At 40.0% G+C, this 21,120-nt stretch overlaps 2 protein-coding genes across 3 annotated transcripts; both read left to right on the top strand.

Annotated features, from left to right (window-relative positions):
- The first annotated feature begins 1,291 nt into the window (after window positions 1-1,291).
- On the top strand, window positions 1,292-8,351 carry pax10 (paired box 10). Its single transcript, XM_080482524.1, has 8 exons — window positions 1,292-1,430; window positions 2,266-2,495; window positions 2,634-2,837; window positions 4,489-4,571; window positions 4,670-4,826; window positions 5,246-5,319; window positions 6,297-6,429; window positions 6,517-8,351. The coding sequence occupies exons 2-8, from the start codon at window positions 2,390-2,392 to the stop codon at window positions 6,615-6,617; spliced, it is 858 nt and encodes a 285-aa protein (XP_080338650.1). The 5' UTR covers window positions 1,292-1,430; window positions 2,266-2,389; the 3' UTR covers window positions 6,618-8,351.
- Window positions 8,352-11,848: 3,497 nt separating this feature from the next.
- On the top strand, window positions 11,849-20,987 carry mmp25b (matrix metallopeptidase 25b). 2 transcript variants are annotated; one of them, XM_080482270.1, is made up of 11 exons: window positions 11,849-12,022; window positions 12,159-12,250; window positions 13,872-14,004; window positions 14,231-14,375; window positions 14,791-15,101; window positions 15,305-15,484; window positions 16,005-16,089; window positions 16,329-16,411; window positions 16,516-16,668; window positions 17,215-17,508; window positions 20,095-20,987. In XM_080482270.1, the coding sequence occupies exons 2-11, from the start codon at window positions 12,167-12,169 to the stop codon at window positions 20,364-20,366; spliced, it is 1,740 nt and encodes a 579-aa protein (XP_080338396.1). In that variant the 5' UTR covers window positions 11,849-12,022; window positions 12,159-12,166; the 3' UTR covers window positions 20,367-20,987. The 2 variants fall into 2 exon arrangements, with proteins under 2 accessions (XP_080338396.1, XP_080338397.1); XM_080482271.1 differs by having other exon boundaries at window positions 11,902-12,022; window positions 12,138-12,250; window positions 20,095-20,696.
- The last annotated feature ends 133 nt before the right edge of the window (window positions 20,988-21,120 follow it).

The raw sequence follows: 21,120 nt of genomic DNA on the forward strand, positions 1-21,120 counted from the left end.
CGAGAACAGCGCCGCTGATAACAAAGGTAAACTCAACATAAAGCGATCAAGTCAGTAACTCAGTAACAGGAAATAAATCAGCAGCAACTTTAATAAAGTGGCAAGATTTGAACACAAGACATTGATTTTTTTCAAGCTTCTGAAACGTCAACATTTGGTCTTTATTGTACAGCCAGATTTAAATTCTCCCATTTTTATTTTCAGGCCAAAAACAGGCAATTTGCCATGAATTATATATTTTTTTTTCTCATCCTAAAATAAAATAAAATAACATTCGATAAATTAACATGTTAGTTGGTACTATTACAAATATTAATGTATTCTTTTTTGGTAAACAGATTTTCAAATTAATGTGAGAATGTTTTTCAATGCAATTGTCCAATTTTACACATAGTAGCATTAGATATTTCCAACAGTTTCAATTAATATAATTGACAAAATAGGATCCAAAGAATCATGTTCTACCAAAATAACATGTGTTTGTAGATGTGTTTTTGAAATTGTGTTTTAGAAGCTGAAGTAATGGTTTATGGCCTAATTGTTGATCTTTATTCCAGTTAATCTCTCTGAATGACTATGATTATTAACATATACCTTTATATATCTTCATTCCTTATAGATTTGTCATGAAATACTTTGTATTACATGTTGCATGGTGCTTCTAAAATATTTGATATAATAATTTTTTTTAAATATAAATTGATGTATATCATTTTGTTTTTTCAAATTATCACTAGAGTTTCAAAGTAGCAATTAATTATGTGTATGTGAATAGGCCAAAGCTTTAACAAAGTTTCAACAATCATACCTTTCCAATCCAAACAAGATTACGTCAAAACTAGTGCGAGCAATGAGTTGGATCTAATAATGTCAGTTAACTAGTGTCAACACAGTTGACTGCCTATCGTGTTCAATATTTATGTGTAATTTAAGGCTAAAATTGAATTCCCTCATCTATTTATCATCCGCTATCTTTCCATTATCTGTGCTTTATGCTCTACTCTCTCGGCCTCCCCTCCTCCTCTCGCTGGCATTAAGTTCAAACTTGACACTGATGTTGACTCACTTTGTCACCCCTCGGTGGCTCCCTCTCCCTCTCCCTCTTCTTTCTCTCTCTCTCTCTCTCTCTCTCTCTCTCTCTCTCTCTCTCTCTCTCTCTCTCACTCCCCATCGCTTGGAGGACAAGAGTGCCCGCAGATGCATTTCTCTCCAGAGCCCCCCCCTCTCCCTCTTTCACTCTCTCTCACCCTGTCTAACTCTCTCCATCTCTCTCCTACACTCCTTTACACACACACACACACAGACACACACAGACACACACACACAGTATTGTCAACAAGGCTTGAGAACAAGGGACGTGGGGGGAACAGGGGAATAAAGGTCCACAGAGGAGGAGAGTAACACACCGCATCATCTCACCTGGACACTTGGTAAGTTTGCGAAAATTGTCTTTGGGCTGCTTTTGTGTCTCTGGTTCAGTGTTGATATCACTTCTTTAATATTCACTATAGTGCTGGCTTCGGGATCAATGTCGCCGCAAACCATATTCATGAATATTTTTCCAAAATTTCGCTGAAATTTGAATGGATATATCAGTCTCCTGGGGATCCCTCGTCCAAATGATTTAAGTTTGACCTTTGACATGGTGTGTCTGTGGCTGTTTAGGCGATTTAACTCAACATTGGTACGCTTGTGCTTTCCTTTCTTGCTCTCAACGAAAGAAATCTTACATAAGATCAGATAAGACGGTATTTTAAATATCTCTATTTTTTTAAGAAGAACATTGTACATGTGCAGTTTTTGTTATATGCAGAAAGTTAAAGGTAGGGTTGATTTGATTGTTTAGTTTTTTTATAATAATCTGTGATCAGAAAGCCATTTTGTGAGTGACAGTTTTATGGCTATATGTAAATTTCGGTGTCTTTCCAACCATACGTATGTGTGAGTGTGTGTGTGTGTGTGCATGTGTGTGCGTGCGTGCATGCTGAAGTTTACAGGCAAAAAATAGAGCTAAAAGCAAGCAGCATTATAAATGTCAAGGCTTTCAGAGTGGGTTCTAATGTATCTTACCTCCCCATGGTATACTAGTGAAGCAATGTATAACACACACACGTTACGACAGCGAGCATGTAACTAACTCCATTTCTGTCTGTCATCATGAGGCTAATTCACCACAATGCCAACCATGTGTGAACTCATGCGATATGAACCCCTCCTTCTTCTTCTTCGTCTCCTTCTTCTTCGTCTCTTTGCTCCTACCTCCAGGAGGAAGGACTGCAGGATCCAAGAGGGGTAGAGGAGCTGAGGTGATACTAATCAGCGGAGCGCGCACAAACACACAGGACAGCTCTCCTTTATTGTTCTTCATGGTGGATTGGACACTCGTAGTATGTATGAGAAGTTAACCATGCTGAACCTGCAGAGCGGCTCGAACTGGAGTGGGCCCAACAACTGGTACCATGACCCGACTGGCGTTCAGACACAACACAGCACAGGTGAGAGGACTTCAGCTTGGTATTTGTTCCAGCCTCGCCAACCTCAAGTTGGATTAAACGTGTATCTTGTGCTCTGATGTCTTAGAAATAATCTCACCCGCACACACACATATCTTTTGTCACCTTCCTCACTGACAGTGTCTGAGGGCTGTCTGCTGGACACCGAGGGCAGTATGGGGGGAGAGTCAGGGGGAGGAGGAGCAGGCAGAGGAGGAGGAGGAGGAGGAGTCCCTGTGGAGCGGGACGAGGGCGAGGAGTCTCAGCTGAGGCTGCAGCTAAAGAGGAAGCTGCAGAGGAACCGGACCAGCTTCACTCAGGAGCAGATCGAGGCTCTGGAGAAAGGTCAGGCCATGTGGGCACGCACAGCGCTTCTCTTGCTGTTCAGCCAATCACTGCCCTCCGTGGGCGCAAGCCAGACCGGAGTGTGTCATGACGCAGCTTGTCATGGTGCCTTGCTTTCTCTGCCAACACCTTTGTTACTGGATTATAGTCCTTGCACGTTTTTCTCCTGCAGGTTTCTAAATTGCAGGGAGTACCAACAAGAGAAATTACAAACAACTGCAAAACAAAGTCAGTCTGTGTGCTTTTTGGAGGAACAGCAGCTTTATCAATGCCTTGGAGGGAGAGTAAACATCAGCACAATCACTTCCAGATGCAAATTATCCATAATCTCCACCCCACAAATATTCCTGATCTGTTCCAAGCAGCCTCTGGCAAAACGTAAACAGCCGAGTTTTGATAATGCATCATTACTGTGGTCGTGCTATGCAGTGAGATCTGGCCCTCGTAGCCTGAAATCCACTGAGAGGGATCAGAAAGCCACCCTTGACTGGATGTGGCTGCAGAAGGCCCTTGAGCTAAATAAGGACGCAATGTCCACTGTGCAGCCGAGTGGAAATGTATCACTGTGGTCACTCCGTACAAATGACATTAATGAGGTACACTGACCTCAGTGCACAGCCAAGGCACAATAACAATCATGTGTTGACACAGACGCCAATTATAACCAAGCCAATTATAACAATTTGCAAGACAGACTTAATTTACAGACCCCCTCATTATGTTTGTGAAATAACTAATAATTAACCATGCGTTACCAGCCTGAACTTTAGTCTTTTATTTACACAACAAGTGTTCTGTTCAGAATGAAACATAACTGAACTGCCATGTTCTCGATATAAACAAAACACGACCTCAAATGTTTGCTTTGGTCTTTCTGTTAAACCTGCGATTGACACTGACAACAACGGTGGAAGCTTCATGTTTGGAGTCAGCTTCTCTATCAATGTCTCAGAGATTTCTCAGCACACCAGGATTTCTCATTCCTCACTGAAGGCGGTGCGGTAGATTCTTTTTGTGCGGTGTTGTCAGAAATTTCCCCAGTTCGTCTACTATAAATTAAGTTTTCCTAACAACTTTCATTCACATAAACCCACTGTGGTTGGATCAGGTTCAGAGGAAGAAGAAAACATCACAGTAAGACTTTAGATAATGCTTTTAATTCCTCTAAGTGAGACGCAAAACCTGCAGTTGTTACATGGAATTAAGAAACAACAAATGATGGACAAAACAGGAATCATAAGGATTTTCCCTCAGCTCACTTTTAGTCAGCTCTTCTTTAGAATAAAGTGCTTAGGCAGCTCCTCAACTTGAATCCTTTCATTTGAACTTTCTGCGTGTTCCACAATGCTAAATAATTTACCCAAAGTGCAACAGATAAATATTTCAAAAATGGTTGTAAGGATACAGCTCTGCTCCCTGAATTTATATCCACAGAAAGATAATTAGTGATGCTGATATTAAGCTTTCATCAACCAAAATGTAAAGTAGAAACCTTTCAGGTTTGACTGTGTTAAAAGAAAGATGTGAATATGAATTTTGACTGTATGTGAACCCAGCAAGGGGTATCAGACAAGCTGCTTTCTGCTGTAGTGCTGTCATCCTCAATTAAGATTCACATGGCGTGTTTGACATTAGTTAATATCTTCAACAGAGTTTGAACGGACGCATTACCCAGACGTTTTTGCGAGGGAGAGATTGGCGAACAAGATAGATTTACCTGAAGCGAGGATACAGGTAAGGTTGGGCTCCAGCTGATGCTTTCGATGTCACACATGACTAACGTGTCAGTGCGTCATCTTGGACGCGGTCTGACGGGACCCTGTGATTGACAGGTGTGGTTTTCAAACCGAAGAGCCAAGTGGAGGAGGGAGGAGAAGCTGCGCAATCAAAGGAGGTCAGGTGGTGTGACTTCTTGTTCACAGAGCCAAGCTCCTCTGAGTACTTCCTTCAACACGTCTGTCTACCATCAGCAGCACGGCAGCAGCTCAGGTGAACACACCGCCTTTTTCTGACTGTCATCATCATCATCATCATCATCATCATCATCATCATCATCATCATCATCATCATCATCATCATCATCATCATCATCATCACAATCTTTATGTAGGGTGAATAGGTCCTCCTGCTTGCAGCATTTCGAATATGTCAGAATGGAGAATATACATTTTAATCACCATTAAAAAATGTATTATGCAAGAATATTTTACGAGATCATAATTACAAATCCCAGAGCTCCCATGTTTGATTTCTGCTGGCATGCAAACCATTAGAGTTTGTCCATTAGAGCACATCTATTTTAAAACATCCCACTGTAATTCTCTCTCTCTCTCTCTCTCTCTCTCTCTCTCTCTCTCTCTCTCTCTCTCTCTCTCTCTCTCTCTCTCTCTCTCTCTCTCTCTCCACAGGGTCCATGTTGAGTCAGGCTGAGTCGTCCCTGCCCAGCTACAGCTCTCTGTCAGTTTTCTCATCTGGAGTCCAGGTTGGACATTTATCATTCATCATTCAGCAGCACTTTCCAAATGACCAGAACTATAGGAGAACCTTAAATCCAGCTTCCAATCACTATGATGCTCAATCATTATATGTAAACAGATAACTAATGCCGCAAATCTCAATATTTATACTGTGACTACATTTAAATAATAATAATAATAATGATAATAATAATAATAATAATAATATTAATAATAATTATTATTATTATTGTTGTTATTATTATCATTATTATTGTTGTTGTTATTAATTATTATTGTTGTTATTAATAATAGTAATTACTATTATTATTGTTGTTCTTAGGGAAATATAATGCAGAACATCAGATTTGACAGGGACTAGTAAACCATTACAAAGTTTTGTGTGAAGCTTCTGGGCCATGCTGCATTACTCGAGCACCTCCGTGTGGTTAACAGGGGAACTTGTATAACCGTCAGTTAGATTTTTCCACTGCATGTTTTCTCCTGAGCATGAACTGGAGTTCCTCATGTACCTTAGTTTAGGAAGAAACTGACTATTTAATTGATTGATTAATGGATTAAAGTGAAAATTGTGAATGAAAACACTCATATATAGATAGATAGATAGATAGATAGATAGATAGATAGATAGATAGATAGATAGATAGATAGATAGATAGATAGATAGATAGATAGATAGATAGATAGATAGATAGATAGATAGATAGATAGATAGATAGATTGATTGGTCAATAGGATTTTTTCATTTAGATTTGAATATACATATGTAGTTTATGTATTTTCTGTGTCATACTGTGTGTACTGATAACCATAATGTGTATTGTTAAAGGTTAAAGGTTAAAGGTTAAAGGGATGAATGCATAAGACCAAACCGCACCCTCTTTACAATGATTACCTGAGTTGTGAGAATAATGTTGTGGGTTTTTTTTTCTCTGTTAATCTATTTATTGTTCCTGTATTCCTCCTCTGTGTCCACCCTCAGTCAATTCCTCCACAGTCGGCCTCCTCCTACTCCTGCATGTTACCTCCTTCACCCTCTGCACCGCGCAGCTTCGAGTCGTCGGCGTACTCTTCCCCTCACCTGCAGACTCCGCCCACAGCCAACTCCAACACAGGTCAGCTCTCATCCGACTCGCCTCATGTCTGCCCGCCGTCCTGCACAGTGAACTGACTGTTCTCCGTCTCTTTCTTCCTTCATCCAGGGCTCATATCGCCCGGGGTGTCAGTGCCAGTCCAAGTCCCGGGAACTGATCCGCAGAGCATGAGTCAGAACCTGGGCCAGTACTGGGCCAGATTACAGTGAGGAACAGACAATCACTGCCAACCGGCATACCAAAAGAAGAAGAAGAAATAAAAGGGCATGTAAAAAGAAGTGTGAAGAAACCAATATGGGGATGCAGGTTATCAGGAAGCACAGGGGCTGAGCTATAGAAGGACCTCAAAGGGTTACAGAACCCGAAATGCATTAAATGTTTACAAATTCAGCCGAGAGCAGCTTTGGTTGCACTTAACAGTACTCTTGTCATACTGACATTGTCTTAGTATTATCTATAAGCACTTTTGTTTCCGTTTTCCTTGTTAACGACTAGACAGTGGCATCAGGGTTAGAAACAGGATCAGTTTGAAGCGTTTGTACCATTAACATAGCTTGAGAATTAGAATCAGAGGTAATTGTTTGTGGTAAAGGAGCAAGTGACATTAATTATTACTAGAAGAGAATTTACTTGAGATCCTTTGAAAGTTTCATCCTATTTTATCATGTGGGACATTTTGAGTTTTGGAAAATTCAGGGACAAAAAAAACGAGCTTTCCATCTTTTAGCCATAAACTTTTCCTTTCTATTAATCTGCTGTTAAATAAGTGACTATTGTCCTTCAGGGTCAAAGTGGCCTAGAAATGATGGTGTGTGCTAGTCTCTCTGTGTGCGTGTGTGTGTGTGCGTGTGTGTGTGTGTGTGTGCGTGTGTGCGTGCGTGCGTGCGTGCGTGCGTGCGTGTCTGTGTGTGTGTGTGTGTGTGTGTGTGAATAGGTATTTATTGCTGTTGAGAGGACCTAAATGTGTTCACATTGTCACATTATGGGGACTTGTCTTTCTCGTGGAGATTAAAATCCTGACAAGACTTGTATTAAAGTCAGACTGACAGTCTGGTTTAAGCTGTGAGGATTATATTTAAGGTAAGAAGCTAATCAATCAATTATGTCCATAAGTGGGCCAATACAAGTAGCTCTGCAGAACCGCGTACTATGTATGAAGTATTTCAGATAACACAGCTCTACATTGAAAACAGACAATAATACTCAACATTTAGTGAAAGGAGATTTATCACACATATTGATTTAAGATTCAAAAGGAATATGAGGGACGCATGCAAGATATTTTCTTGAAACTAATTCAAATTGTTGCATATTTCTGATGTAAAATAGTTTTGAAGTACATTAAATTTGACTTGAGGACCACAACAAAGCTGTTAGATGAGGCAGAAGGACTTCATTGAGGTTTAGATAAATATGAATATATCTGTAGCGGTTCCAAAAATTTCTCATTCTTACTCTTTTCTCCATCACACCATGGTGCTTCAGTAAGTGACTCAGTAGTACTAAGTAAATGCCAGCAGATGTCGGTTGTACTGTGAAGTGTAACCACAGTTTCTTGTTACTTGAGCAGCTCAGTGATATTGTGATAGCTTCTTTGTTCCCTGAACATAAGCTGTGTGAGGCTACTGTGAAGATTTTAGACTTGCTTAAGGCAATCGCTTGTCCCAAAACAAACAAGAAAAGGAAAAAACAACAACAACAAAAAAAACATGAACCATAAAAAGTGTAAATCCCGCCTATCCTGCCAGCAACGTTACACTGAAACCGCATATTTTTGTACAGACAACTGTGTATGATGAAGATAACAGTGGGATATTATCAGACGTTATTGGAGGGAAGAATGTAGCACGCTGTCGATTCAAATCATCCTCGAAGCACAAGTTTAATTTGTCATAACTAATAATGAGAGGTGGCGTCAGGATAAGGTCCAGCACTGACCATGGAATTAATAAGAATATAATAAAAATGTTACAGATTTAAAGGTATAACTGGTTTATGAAAAAAAAAAACGTGAATTTTGTTTTTTTTATTTCATCTCTCTCTCTCTCTCTCTCTCTCTCTCTCTCTATATATATATATATATCAATGTATTTTTATGCAGACAATCAAAAAAAAGAAACTGAAGCATTTTTATTTCAGTGTCACCAAAGACACATTGGAATTGGCAGGGCTTGTTTTTTCTTTTTTCTTTATTTAATATATCACTAATGAAATCTTTTCTTTCAGCCAGTGACAATCAAGAACAATTATGCACCGAACACAAAGCCTTCAAACCAAACGATGCAAACACTCGAGAGACTGACAATCAAAGGTGGGAGTACAAGAGATTAAGATGTAGGAACTGTGAAATTACTGCAACACTGTCCATTCAATAAGCAAAAACTGTGCACGACCAAAACGAGTTGCTACGAGACAATCAGCTCCTTGCAGACGTGAATCGAGTATTGTACAAAAAGCCGTTATTGTACTTTGCAGGGTTTTGAACTCTGCTCACTTTCCTCTTACTACTGGTTCTGTTGATACATCTCATATGAAATGTCTTTCAGCTCTTATTTGTCTTTTCACTTGTTCACAGAAGTCCTTTGTGTTGTTTTGGTTGTTGTCGTGTGTTGTGTTAGTACTCTGTAGCTACCAAGAGTCAACCCTTTTTGTGAAGGCCTTGGATCCCTTTAATGAAAAATAAAACTGTGTGTAATGCCTCAAGATCGAAAAGTCTGCATTTGTGGTGTCACCTTACATCTCACTCAACAAAAATCCAACATGGCGGCTTGATTCAGAGCGATTATGTTTGTGATAGGACACCTTTGCCATAACTTTAAGAAGTTGAGTCTGATTTTGTTTTCACAAAGTATTTTTGGGGCACGGAATAAGGACATTACGTTTATAAATGATTAAAAAGGTTGATTCATGTGATGAAAGTCCCTAATATCACTGTGTAAGTCAAAGAAGCAGAGCTGCAAATATCAAGGCTTCATTGTGACACATTCCTATACATCACCTCATGTTTGTGTTGCTCTGTTTTTGTTATGAAGACATATTTCACGTCCTGAAATCATATTTGATACAAAACTGTCAGGACAGTATATTCGCTTGCAAATGCGTCAGTTTTAGGATCAATATTTACACCCTGTAAATATTGTCATTTTAATTTGTAAGATAACAAGTTACTTAATTTTTAACAGACCTTTTGTTCACGGGTTGAAATGTTGTATCGTACTTCCTCATATGAATGCGTTCATTACGGGTGTTTCAGTGCCACACATGCGCATTGAGATCGTCACGTCAGAGACAGAGATGCAGGTTGCAGACGGTCATGTGTGGAGATTTTCCAGCTCTGAGAACAATAACAATTGGTGGAAAAGTGTGAAATAAAGATTAGAAATACAAAGCTGCCTCTTTTTAAAAAAATATCCCAGCTGGACATGGAGATAAACATGTTACTAGAACGGTGCCATCACACACCCGCCACATTGAGAAATACCAAAGTATGAGAGTGACATGCAGTTTATGCCACACGTCGATGTCGAGCAGCTAAAAGACGGCCCGTCTTCCACAGAGCAGCGACATGAAGTGGACACGACGGAAACTGGCCAGCCATTAACGGGGCAGCATATTGCGCTAATGGCATGACTCACATGGGCCCTGGAGGACGAGCAGAAATTAAAGATGGGAGAAGGGGAGGGAGAGGGGGAAAGATAACACCCATGATGCTTTGCAGAGAGAGTGAAACGGCAGACCCGCAGACATAATGGGTCTGTATAAGATGTGATGTGAGATGCCAGAGCACTCCAGTTTAATGCAGCGCCGTCGGTTCCAGCGTTTGTGTTAAACAACACAAGCAAACTAACTTCCTGGGAACTCGAGATACATTTCATGTGCACTTGTTAAATAATTCAAGGTGTCAGTGGAGCTACATTATAGGAGTGCTACAATTAAAATGAATCCATTAAATCAATTGGACATGTCTAGTTTGTGTGCAACGAGGAACAAGAATTGAAATTAAAGACTCATTTCAATCCACAGACATTTTGCTGTCTTAAACTGACGTTTTGATTTTTTACCGACTCTAAACATGGAAATTTCCTTTTCTCCTCTCCTGTCCCGAGCCTCTTTTGTGAGATTGTTCATTCAACCATCAAACCTTCTGGGCTGGACATAACATCCTATTTCAGTCGGGCCAGCCTGTTTCGGATAAACAAAGCTGGGGCGGCTATATTTGTATACTGGAGTGTTGTTTGAAGATAAAGGTACAGTTGTCTGAATGATTTAATCTCATGTTGTCAGCCTTGAGGTTTCACACCATAAAAACAACAAAATAAAATCACACAAAAATGTACTTTAAGCAAAAGGCACACAAACACAAAATGGTATCAAAGGATCAAACAAAAGAATCAAACAAAACAAAATCAATATTTCAGATGGGATCAAATGTGTTTAACGCATTATATTATCATGTAATTGTATATAAATAGGCGAAAACTGATTTTAATGAAAAACACCAAAACAACAGCAAAAAAGCAACGCTGGTCATGTGACTGATCAGTGACGAAAACAGTTTAATCAATCAACTTTGATAATTTGGGATAATACACTTACAAGTGACAACAACATCAACAACTACAACAAACTGTGACTAAGACAAATAGGCCGTTAAAAACAATGTACTAAGAATGACTGCGACAACAATAATAAAGTAAATAAATAAAATGCGCAAAATTAGGAGAGGCAAAGTAACGTTGTTGATAAAAATGCAAATAAAACTGAAATCCAAACACAACTATAAAATAAATGTATCGAGAGACATGCAACAAAGAAAAACTAATTCAATAGAATAAAGATCTGCATAAATGAAATCAAAGTTGACTAATTGCAATCTGAGATTTGTTTTTTATAATGAGCGAATTGCAATTTTATTCTTATTCTTATTCTTATTCTTATTCTTATTCTTATTCTTATTCTTATTCTTATTCTTATTCTTATTCTTATTCTTATTCTTATTCTTATTACTATTAATGTGTTGCTGGCTCAAAGCAAACAGTCATATGGTTTGTAACTGATCTAACAAATGACAGACGGTGACTCCTCACAGCCACCAGCCCCACCCAGTCCTGCATCATGTGAGCCACACACCAGCATGTATTTCCTGTCATCAATGATTAATTTGAAAAGTTATGTGTTATTGGTTGGAGGAAATGAGTGAGCCAGGTTCTCCCGGAAGTATCGGAGCTGTTTATTTCCTTCCATTCTGCTTTAATATATATCGAGCAAAGTTGTTTATATTGAAGAGAAATATATATATATATATATATATATATATATATATATATATATATATATATATATATTGTAGTTGGAAAAAAACCAAACCAGATTAATTACCACGTGACGCACGGGGCTGTACAGAAACTTGAAAACTTGAAAACGTTTTATTCTTTTAATTGGCTGATTGTGTCTTGTACCTCGTGCACCTGTGAGTGAAAGTGGAAGTGTGTCAGTTGCCGTTGAGTCAGAGCAGAAGATGCAGAAGCTCCGGTCAGTGAGGGAGGAGAGACTCCAACTGCACTGATCGATAAACCAAGCCTAGTCCCAGGAGGAGTCTGAAGGAGAAACGACGGTAAGCTTTGTTCTGGCTCTCCACTATTTATTCTCGCAGGAAGCTGCTTCGAGCGTTAAGAAAAATAAAAAAATAATTAAAAACGTAGTGTGTTAGATGATGATTGTGCATGGAGGAGTGGCTCTGTTTTCTGCAGGTTTAGTGATGGAGCTGGGTCTTCTGCTGTTGGTCGTACTGAAGCTGATCTCGGGCACATCAGCTGTGCCAGACCAATACAGCAGGGCAGTGGTGAGTAAAACAGATTAATAATATTTTAATATATGACGCACAAATGCATGATATGCAGTGTAATTCTTTGCTGCGTGGCTTTTCATGCATGCATGTAAATGGATTTAAGAAGCATTTTACATCTTAGTCATACTAATTTGATACCACTTTTTTTTTTTTTTTTTTTAAAGGTTAAATTATTGAGGTTTTGAGAAGAAAACAGCACTTGCATCTCCTGGAAATGTGAACACAAAGCAGGCATACCCAGCCCTTTGTCTAACTTATTTCAAGAACAACTGAAAGCCCAGGTTCATATTAAGAAGTCTGGACTGGTAAAATAGTGCCATAATAACCTTTAGATTTAAACTTACTAAAGATTTCAATTGTTGTGTTATGGAGTGTATGTGACACAAAATGTTTATATTTCAATAAAACCAAACAATCACTGCAGAAAATGTGTTACAGTCTCAACACAGGTGCAAAATACAGTGAAATGCCCCCCAAAAATCTTCTTCTATAGGATGTTTTTATGATGTTTTTACAAACTCACTGTGACAGCATGGCTTTGAGGCTGATGCTTGTCTTGCATTTTCACAACTCAGTGTCTTTCATGGCAGTATTGAGAAAAACTGTTATTGACGAACAGTTTTAACGATACGGCTCACTCAAGATGAAATTGGGCTGTATGTGGCCCCTGAACTAAAATCAATGATCTTTCATGAAAAAGAAATTCCCCCCAATTTTTTTTTTTTCTTTTTCTAATTGGAATGGGGAAAGACGGGACTGAAAATCAGCCACTCAGAGGTTTATTGCTTTGTGCTTTTACCCAACAGCAACAATGTCTTTGGTCTGGGTGTCTTTCTGTGTGGAGTCTGCATGTTCCCCTCCGCGTGCGCCGCAGTTTTGCTTTGTCGCATTCAGCATGGCAAGCGGGAGAGAAGAGAGTTCTATGTACTGAAATCGGATTTTTGCTTTGGTGCCGCACAGGAACAACAGATGACAGTTGGAGGAAATGGGCCAACACCTTTTCTTTTAACTGAACCCTGCAAGGTGTTGTAGTACAGGAAGAAGTGCAGCTTTCAAAAGACAAGAAACTTGTTTTGTTGCTTGGTTTAGGAGATAACCCCCCCCCCCCCCCCCCTTTTTGTTTTGTGGTTGTTGTTTTTTTAAACCCGTTTCTCATAAATCTGTTTGTGATGCATGGTCTTTACCCCATCAGGAAACTTACTCAATACGGACACCGTGATGCAATATTGATGAGAAAGAAGTGGCTCACATGTTGCCTTATGGGAAACTTGATGTATCTGATGACCTGAAGTCATAACTGGAGCTGCGTGTAGACGACGCCGTCTCAGCTGATGATGTCAAAGTTGACTCATGCTCGATCAATATTGTTGGTCACTTGTTGGTTTTGAGCTTGTTCATGGTTAATTAATTACCGAGTAATTCCTCATCAAACTAGTTATTTCAGGATGAGTTTGTTTCATATCAGGTTAAAATGAAGATACTCTGTTTGTCATTGTTGATTAGATTTAAGGGTGTTATTTGTTATTATTATTTATTGTATAATTTCAGGCTTAATGTGGTTTAAATTGAGAGAAAAGAACTGAAAGTTGTTCCGGTTTCCTTGTTTTCTCTCCAGGACTGGCTGAGTCGATATGGCTACCTCCCTCCTCCGGACCCTCGTACTGGCAAACTACAGACCAAAGATGGGATTGAGAAAGCCATTCGTGTCATGCAGCGATTTGGAGGAGTCACGGAAACCGGAGAGCTCGGTAACATATTTATGCCCGTTGAATCTTACCATTTAGAATGTTGTTAATTACAGATTTTTAAAAAATATTTTCATATCGTTATCACATTTGTGAGCTATTTACTTGATAATCATAATAAAAAATGAATTAATTCCCAATCGTGTCGGGGATAACGCGAGTTCTCATATTTCTCGTAATGCTCCCTTTGCGTTTTCAACATGCAACATGTAATCAACTTCTCTTCCAGACGACGAAACCATTAAACTCATGTCAACACCGCGCTGCTCTCTGCCTGACATTGTCGGCAGCGAGGACATGCTGAGGAAGCGCCGCAGGAGGAAAAGATACGCTCTGTCAGGCCTTAAATGGCACAAGACAGACCTCACATGGAGGTGTGTTTCCTGTCATGTTATATTTTGGCTGTATGACTTCCCCTTATGAATCATATGGAGTTTTTTTTATCATCCACTACAGCCTCAGGACGTCATGGTTCGTTCTGTAGAAGAAAAAAAATATATATTGATGGCAAAAAAATTAAAAATTGTTAAATGAAGAAGCTTTTAAGGAAGTGTCTGGTTTTGTAATTGTTTGTTTTGGTTTTGTCATCAAGACTCATGCAAGGTTTCAGGCTTCGTGCTTGTGCCTTCAAGTACTTTGAAAGTTCCTTGTTTGAACTGGATGTTTTCTACACGCTTGACTTGATGAAAACATCCAGAATAACTCTGATAATGTGTTTTATATTAAAATAGTGAAGAGTTGTATTAGTATAATTTTTTAAAATGCAGCCATTTCCAACTTTGTTTGCAGTGTTCACAGTTACCCGTCGCCGTCCATCTCTCCCCGCCTGTCCAGTGGTTTGGTAGACAACCTACTGACTCGCGCCTTCAAAGCCTGGAGTGATGTGGTCCCCTTGAATTTCCACAAGCTTCCGAGCGATGGCAGTGGCGGCGGCGGCACCGTTGGAGGGGACATCAGAGTGTCTTTTGCCCGCTTGCTCCACGAGGACGGGTACCCGTTTGACGGACAGGGTGGCACCCTGGCCCATGCCTTCTTTCCCGGCAGGGACGAGATGTCGGGCGACACACACTTTGACGATCATGAGATCTGGAGCTTTGGAGGTATTCATTGATTGATATCAGGTGGGATGGGTGAGGGCTGGAGGATCTGTGATCACGGACCAACCAAATGTAATCAGATAGTCATAGAAGACACAGACCTGATCCATTTTAATGATTTACTGACAAACCAATTCATACGAACATACACACCAACATATATTCTATTTCAACAGAGGCATTTCTTTATTCTCTTCTTTCCTCAGGTGACAGCAGCACAACAGACCTGTTCACAGTTGCAGTGCATGAGTTTGGCCACGCGCTGGGACTTTCTCATTCCTCCACCGACCCGTCCATCATGAGGCCGTACTACCAGGGTGCTGTTGAAGATGTTTCTAATTTTCAGCTGGCTCTGGACGACCGGCTGGCCATCCAGCAGCTCTATGGTGAATAACAACTCTGAACAGTTATTACACAAAGCACACCAAATGAGTTTCCCCTCAGTCCACAGTCAAGTGTCCTATTTAAATCTCTATTAAATCTTCAGTGAAAAAAAAAAGTAAAAACGTAAATCATTTGATGATTATATTGTGAAAATCACTGCTTCATATTATAAATACTGTGGTATTGTACAATCCGATCTTGTATGTTTATAAAATAGAGACAGTGACTTTCATTTTTGTTAAAAAACTTCTCAGTGCCTCAGTATACAGTATGTACCTGGGAGAGAATTGGCATCTATGAATTGCTTGACCAGCCAGTGGAGACCCTCAATTGGTTGAGGTATTATTGAAACAAGGGTGCTGGTGTAAATGTGCTCTTATTCTCATTCGTCCATTATATTCTTTCTTTTTTACGACTAGTAGAGGCGACATTTTACTTCCTGTTATTCTGTCATGATCTGGTGATCTTATTGTGCCGTCATGTAGTTTTCATGCATCCTCAATGCTGCTGTGTCTCTTCCAGGGATGAAAGATGGTGGACGTCCAGGTGGTGTCAATCCTGACCTTCCCCGTCTGCCCAGTCCACCTCCACCAAGACCAACACAGCAGTGAGTTCAACCAGAGGAAGCAATAAACCTTTGTGCGCCTCCATTCAGGATATGACCACTTATTGAGTGCTTTTATACACTATCAATGCACCATCGATGCACTCAGTCGACACTCATGTGACGTATTTGAAGGTTAAAAAGCCTTCTGATGCAGCCTCAGCCTCAGGCAGTCCCATTGCGCCCTCTGCTGACCTTTTCATTAAATACATCCAATAACGGAAAGTCTTTCTCCATCCCAGTTTTGATCCGTCATTCAAGGAGCGGTGTCAAGGAGGATTTGACGCAATAGCAAATATCAGAGGAGAAATATTCTTTTTTAAAGGTAAGGGAAAAAAATATCAGTTGTGCACAAAATATGAATTATATAAACTAGTTTTAATGTGTATGGCTTGAACAGTGTCTCGTTATCTGTCTTTTCTGGAACAGGGTCGCAGTTCTGGAGAACTCAGCAGGATGGGACCTTAGTGTCCTCGAGTCCAGCCCAGATCAAGAACTTCTGGATTGGCCTTCCGCCTGGAACAAACAAGATCGATGCTGTTTATGAGCGAAAGAGTGACAGCCGCATCATCTTCTTTATTGGTAAGACCGTTTTGTGGAGATGTGTGGGTCTGCCTGCAGTGAATAAAGACACATGCAGTAGTTTTACATGGATGGTACAAGTAATTAATAGTAAATAATATCTTGGGGATTTTCTGTTAAACATGCAATGCACTGTGACGTATGGAAATGTAGGATTTTAACCACCAGAAATGTATAAATCAGTAAAGATATATTGTAAAAAAAAGTCATAATTTTCTGTCATTTGCACACCAGAATTGCCACTATGTAATTGCCTGCTTACTGAAACATGTACATTTCATACAACCAATAGAAATCCATCAAAACAGAATAGTTTCAGCTGGTTGCTCTCTGACAAATGTCGGCAGTCACTTGGGAACACGTGACTGCCTCTTCTGCATAACGGATGTGTCTGCATTCACCCAAAGAAATGTGTTTGACGTTGACTGTAAAATAATGCAGGCAGATGAGACCGACTACTGTGGGACTGTCTGCAATCATCAACTTTTATTTGACATGAATATGTGTGGATTGCAAACATGACTGATCGACCTGGTTTCTCTCCAGGCTCTCAGTACTGGGTCTTCAAAGACACGGGGGCAATGAGCGGCTACCCCCGCTCCATCTCTGAATGGGGCATGAGGACAAGAAGGGGGACTCCGGTTGACAGGGTGGATGCAGCCTTCGTCTGGGCCCATAATGGAATGACCTACCTGTTCAGCGGTGGGGAGTTTTGGCGGTTTGATGAGAGCCGCAGGGGTGAGCAGGTGACCAGGCAGCCTGAGCCGGGCTACCCAAGGAACAACAGCCTCTGGGGCGGAATGCCTTCAGACATGGACGACATCATTACCTGGGGAGATGGTAACTTTGCTGACAGATGCATAAATATGTCATGAATTTCAGACACAGGCCTTAGATAAACGAACAAAGCCAGTGCATGTTTGAGTTGACACGCACAGGCCACTGACAAAGAATGAGGTTCACACAAAGAGCTGATCAAGTCCGAGATAATACGACAAGGACGGAATCAAACATTAGAATTCGACTCAAGGTGACCATCGGTGCACTAAATGAATGCATCATGATTAACACATTACATCTCACATATAGCATAAAATATTCCTGCTATTGGATAAATACATGCTTTATTAACATTTTCATTTGAACATGCCCCGTGGACTTTTTGACCTTGAAGAAACAGAGTTGACAGAAATGTGCTTACAGGTACAAGTTAGCCTGTTGATAATCAACAGGTGTAATGCTGACAGTGTTCACCACTGAGTTTCTCATAATCATGTCGACCTTTTAGTGTTTCACTCAATGAAGTGTAGCCAGGTCACACAGGGAGTTTTTAGATTTAAATTTTGGAGTATGCTTTCATGAACTGGAAGGTGGTGTAGTGACACAATGGGCTGCACTGTCGTCTCAGAGCAACAAGATCTAGTGAGACCTGCTATTCATTCAGTGTTTTACTGTACAGAGGAATTTGTTTTTTGTTTCCCACTTTTCCCCGTATTCCTCTCCTTTTTCGTTTTGCAGTCTTAATGTAAAAGTCACAATCTCCATCCTGTGAATCGAGTTAATGTGTTTAAGCAACTTCATGGTGGGTGGATCCCGCCACAGCCAGCATCTGGTTATTGCATGTTTTCCGTGCAACCATATTCAGTGGTGTTTCTCGATGTAAATACTTGATGGGGCAAGATTTTATCTCAAGTTTAGTGACACCACTGAATTCCAAAGTAAAGTGTGTGCACAACCTTTTAACCACAACATTATAACAACCATATACAAAAATGTTGAGCCTTGGAAATAGCCGATCAAAACAAACCAAAAAAAATGTAATAAAAAAAAATATATATATCAATGTTGGGGATCTAACCAGGTCATAATGGTTGGATGACGACAACTCTGCCACTCGACCAACGGTAAACATACTGATTGATGAGATTCTTTAAAAGTCTTCCTCACCGTGTCACACAGTTTACAACTACTTACACAGTAAATGTGTGCTCTATGAGAGGAAGTTTTAATTCACAGACAAGAAAATATTGTAGATAAACTTAAAGAATTAATAGCATACTTTGCATGCAGTCCTTTCTGAGGACACCAGGTGGGGTTCAGTCCCCACCCCCCCCTGACCATAATTATTACTTGCAGCTATAGTCAAAAGGTATGTGTCTGTGTTACACAAACTTTCAGGATAGTTGCCAAAGACAATTACACAAAAAAAAAAATGTGGGCAAGACCAAAATATATGAAAGCAGTCTGGAGAAACCGTTTGACACTCCGTCCAGCAGGACACGAATGAAATTCTTCGAGCAGAAACCGAGCAAAAAATAGTAAAGAACTTGTCGTTCAGAATTTATTTTTCCAAAGTTGTTGCCACACCTCTTCCAAAATGTATAAATGGGCATATTTCTCCATGCACTATTTAATATTATAGTCAGTTTTAATTATTATTGGTGGCCATGTAACGTTTTTATAATTTTCCCAAAATAATTTCCTTTTGTGCATTTATATTCATAAGCATCCTTAAATATTCACATTATATATGAATTTTTATTAAGTTCATGAGTCTTAATTTCTTTTATAAAAAAAGGTTACGGATCTGCAAATATCGATAAATGTCTGAGTTGGGCTGACAATAATAATCATGAAGGCAAGGCGTTCACTTTAATCATCCAAACTACTACCAAGGCCAAGGAGGAGCATCTGCAATGCATCTTTTGTCAATGCCACGCCCAAATATTGGAGTTTTGACTGGTGCCAGTCAATTGGTGCCTGTCCAGCGTGTAAGTTGATGGTGTGAAATTAAAGGGCGGAACTTCATTTATTTATTTTTTTTCTGAGTTTTAGTGTATAGCCAGAGAATTTCCCGCATGTTTCCAAGAGAATCGATGGATGAGGTTCCGGGGAAACTTGTAACTTTGGCCAGTTGGTGTAACTTTACTGGTCAAAGAAAGTGTTACGAAGATGATTACAGATCATTTGGGCATGTTTAGGTTTACTTCGGTTTCCTCCCACAGTTCCACAACATTTAGGATAATTAGTGACTGTTTGTTGTTTGGTTTTACAAGTTTGAATGTGGGTGTGTATGGTTTTGTGTCTCTACCTTTCCCCTGGGATAGGCAGGTTACACCCCGGTGATCTGTCCTGGGTGTAACCTGGCTTTGCTCCAGCTGGGATCGGCATTTCCAAATGGGATAAAGCAGTATAAGGTTGGATGCATGGAAGATACATCATTCCAAAATAAAAAAACAACTGCGTATAATGTGATGCAATGTGATGAGTCACACATTTCTTGCCACATTGTGAAAGTCACCAGATATTTTGAGAACGTACTATGACATCCTCCCACTGTTTGTGGCTTTTAAATCATTGATCCAAGAGGTTGATCTCTCTCTGTTCATCTTGTCTAATGCTGCTGCTGCTGCTGTCGATCTATAGGAAACACCTACTTCTTCAAGGACAACCTCTACTGGGTGCTCGAGAAGGGAGGAATGAACCAGGGCGCTGTCGTGCCAAAATCCATCGGAGAAAACTGGCTGAGATGTCCGGCTGCAGGTTCAACCCCTGCTCCGAAAAATCCAGGAAGCCCCGAGAAATGCAGCTGCGACTTGAAGGCATCATCCTCACCACTGCGAAGCAGCTTGCTCCTCCTGAGCGCGGTCATATTGCTGAATAATGAGCTTTTTAGAAACTTGAATTTAACTGGTTGATGTTCAATACCAAGTGACTGCTTTTGTACTGTCTTCAACATCATATACTCACTAAAAAACAACTGCCGGGATCTTTGTTTCTTATTTGCATACAATTTCCTAAAGTGGTCCGTTACCTGATAACCTACAGATTACTCTGAGGCCTGTGTTCTGTATAAAAAAAATAACTCATAATAATAGATATTGCATCCTTTCATTGATGAGCGATAGCGTTTCAAATGCACCTTTTTCTAAGAAAAGTATCTGATTACTCAGAGAAACGGAAAATGAATGGAAACTTAACCCTGTAATAAAGCACATAGGTTCCTCCCTCACAGTGAGGCCTTACACAACAAACACACACGAACTAACTGTGTGTGTGTGTGTGTGTGTGTGTGTGTGTGTGTGTGTGTGTGTGTGTGTGTGTGTGTGTGTGTGTGTGTGTGTGTGTGTGTGTGTGTGTGTGTGTGTGTGTGTGTGTGTGTGTGATGTGACACTTCAGTGTTTTACATTTGAGGAGTGATTGGTTTAGCTTCTGTAAAAATGTATAGAATGTTATATATGTTGCATTGGCACTGTGTGTGCAAGTAATCAACAAACAGGATTATTTCACAGTAGACATAATAAATAATTTAATGACTCATTAAAAGTTCACAGAATTCACATTTTGTGTCTAAAAAGACTTGTAATCTAGCCATCTGAAGTTGTATTGTTCTCTGCACTTATCAACACATCACCAAGTGACAAACTCATTTACACTAAAGACATGCGAGTC

This window comes from Lipophrys pholis (genome assembly GCF_963383615.2).
Source record: "Lipophrys pholis genome assembly, chromosome: 1".
Taxonomy (NCBI): Eukaryota; Metazoa; Chordata; class Actinopteri; order Blenniiformes; family Blenniidae; genus Lipophrys; species Lipophrys pholis.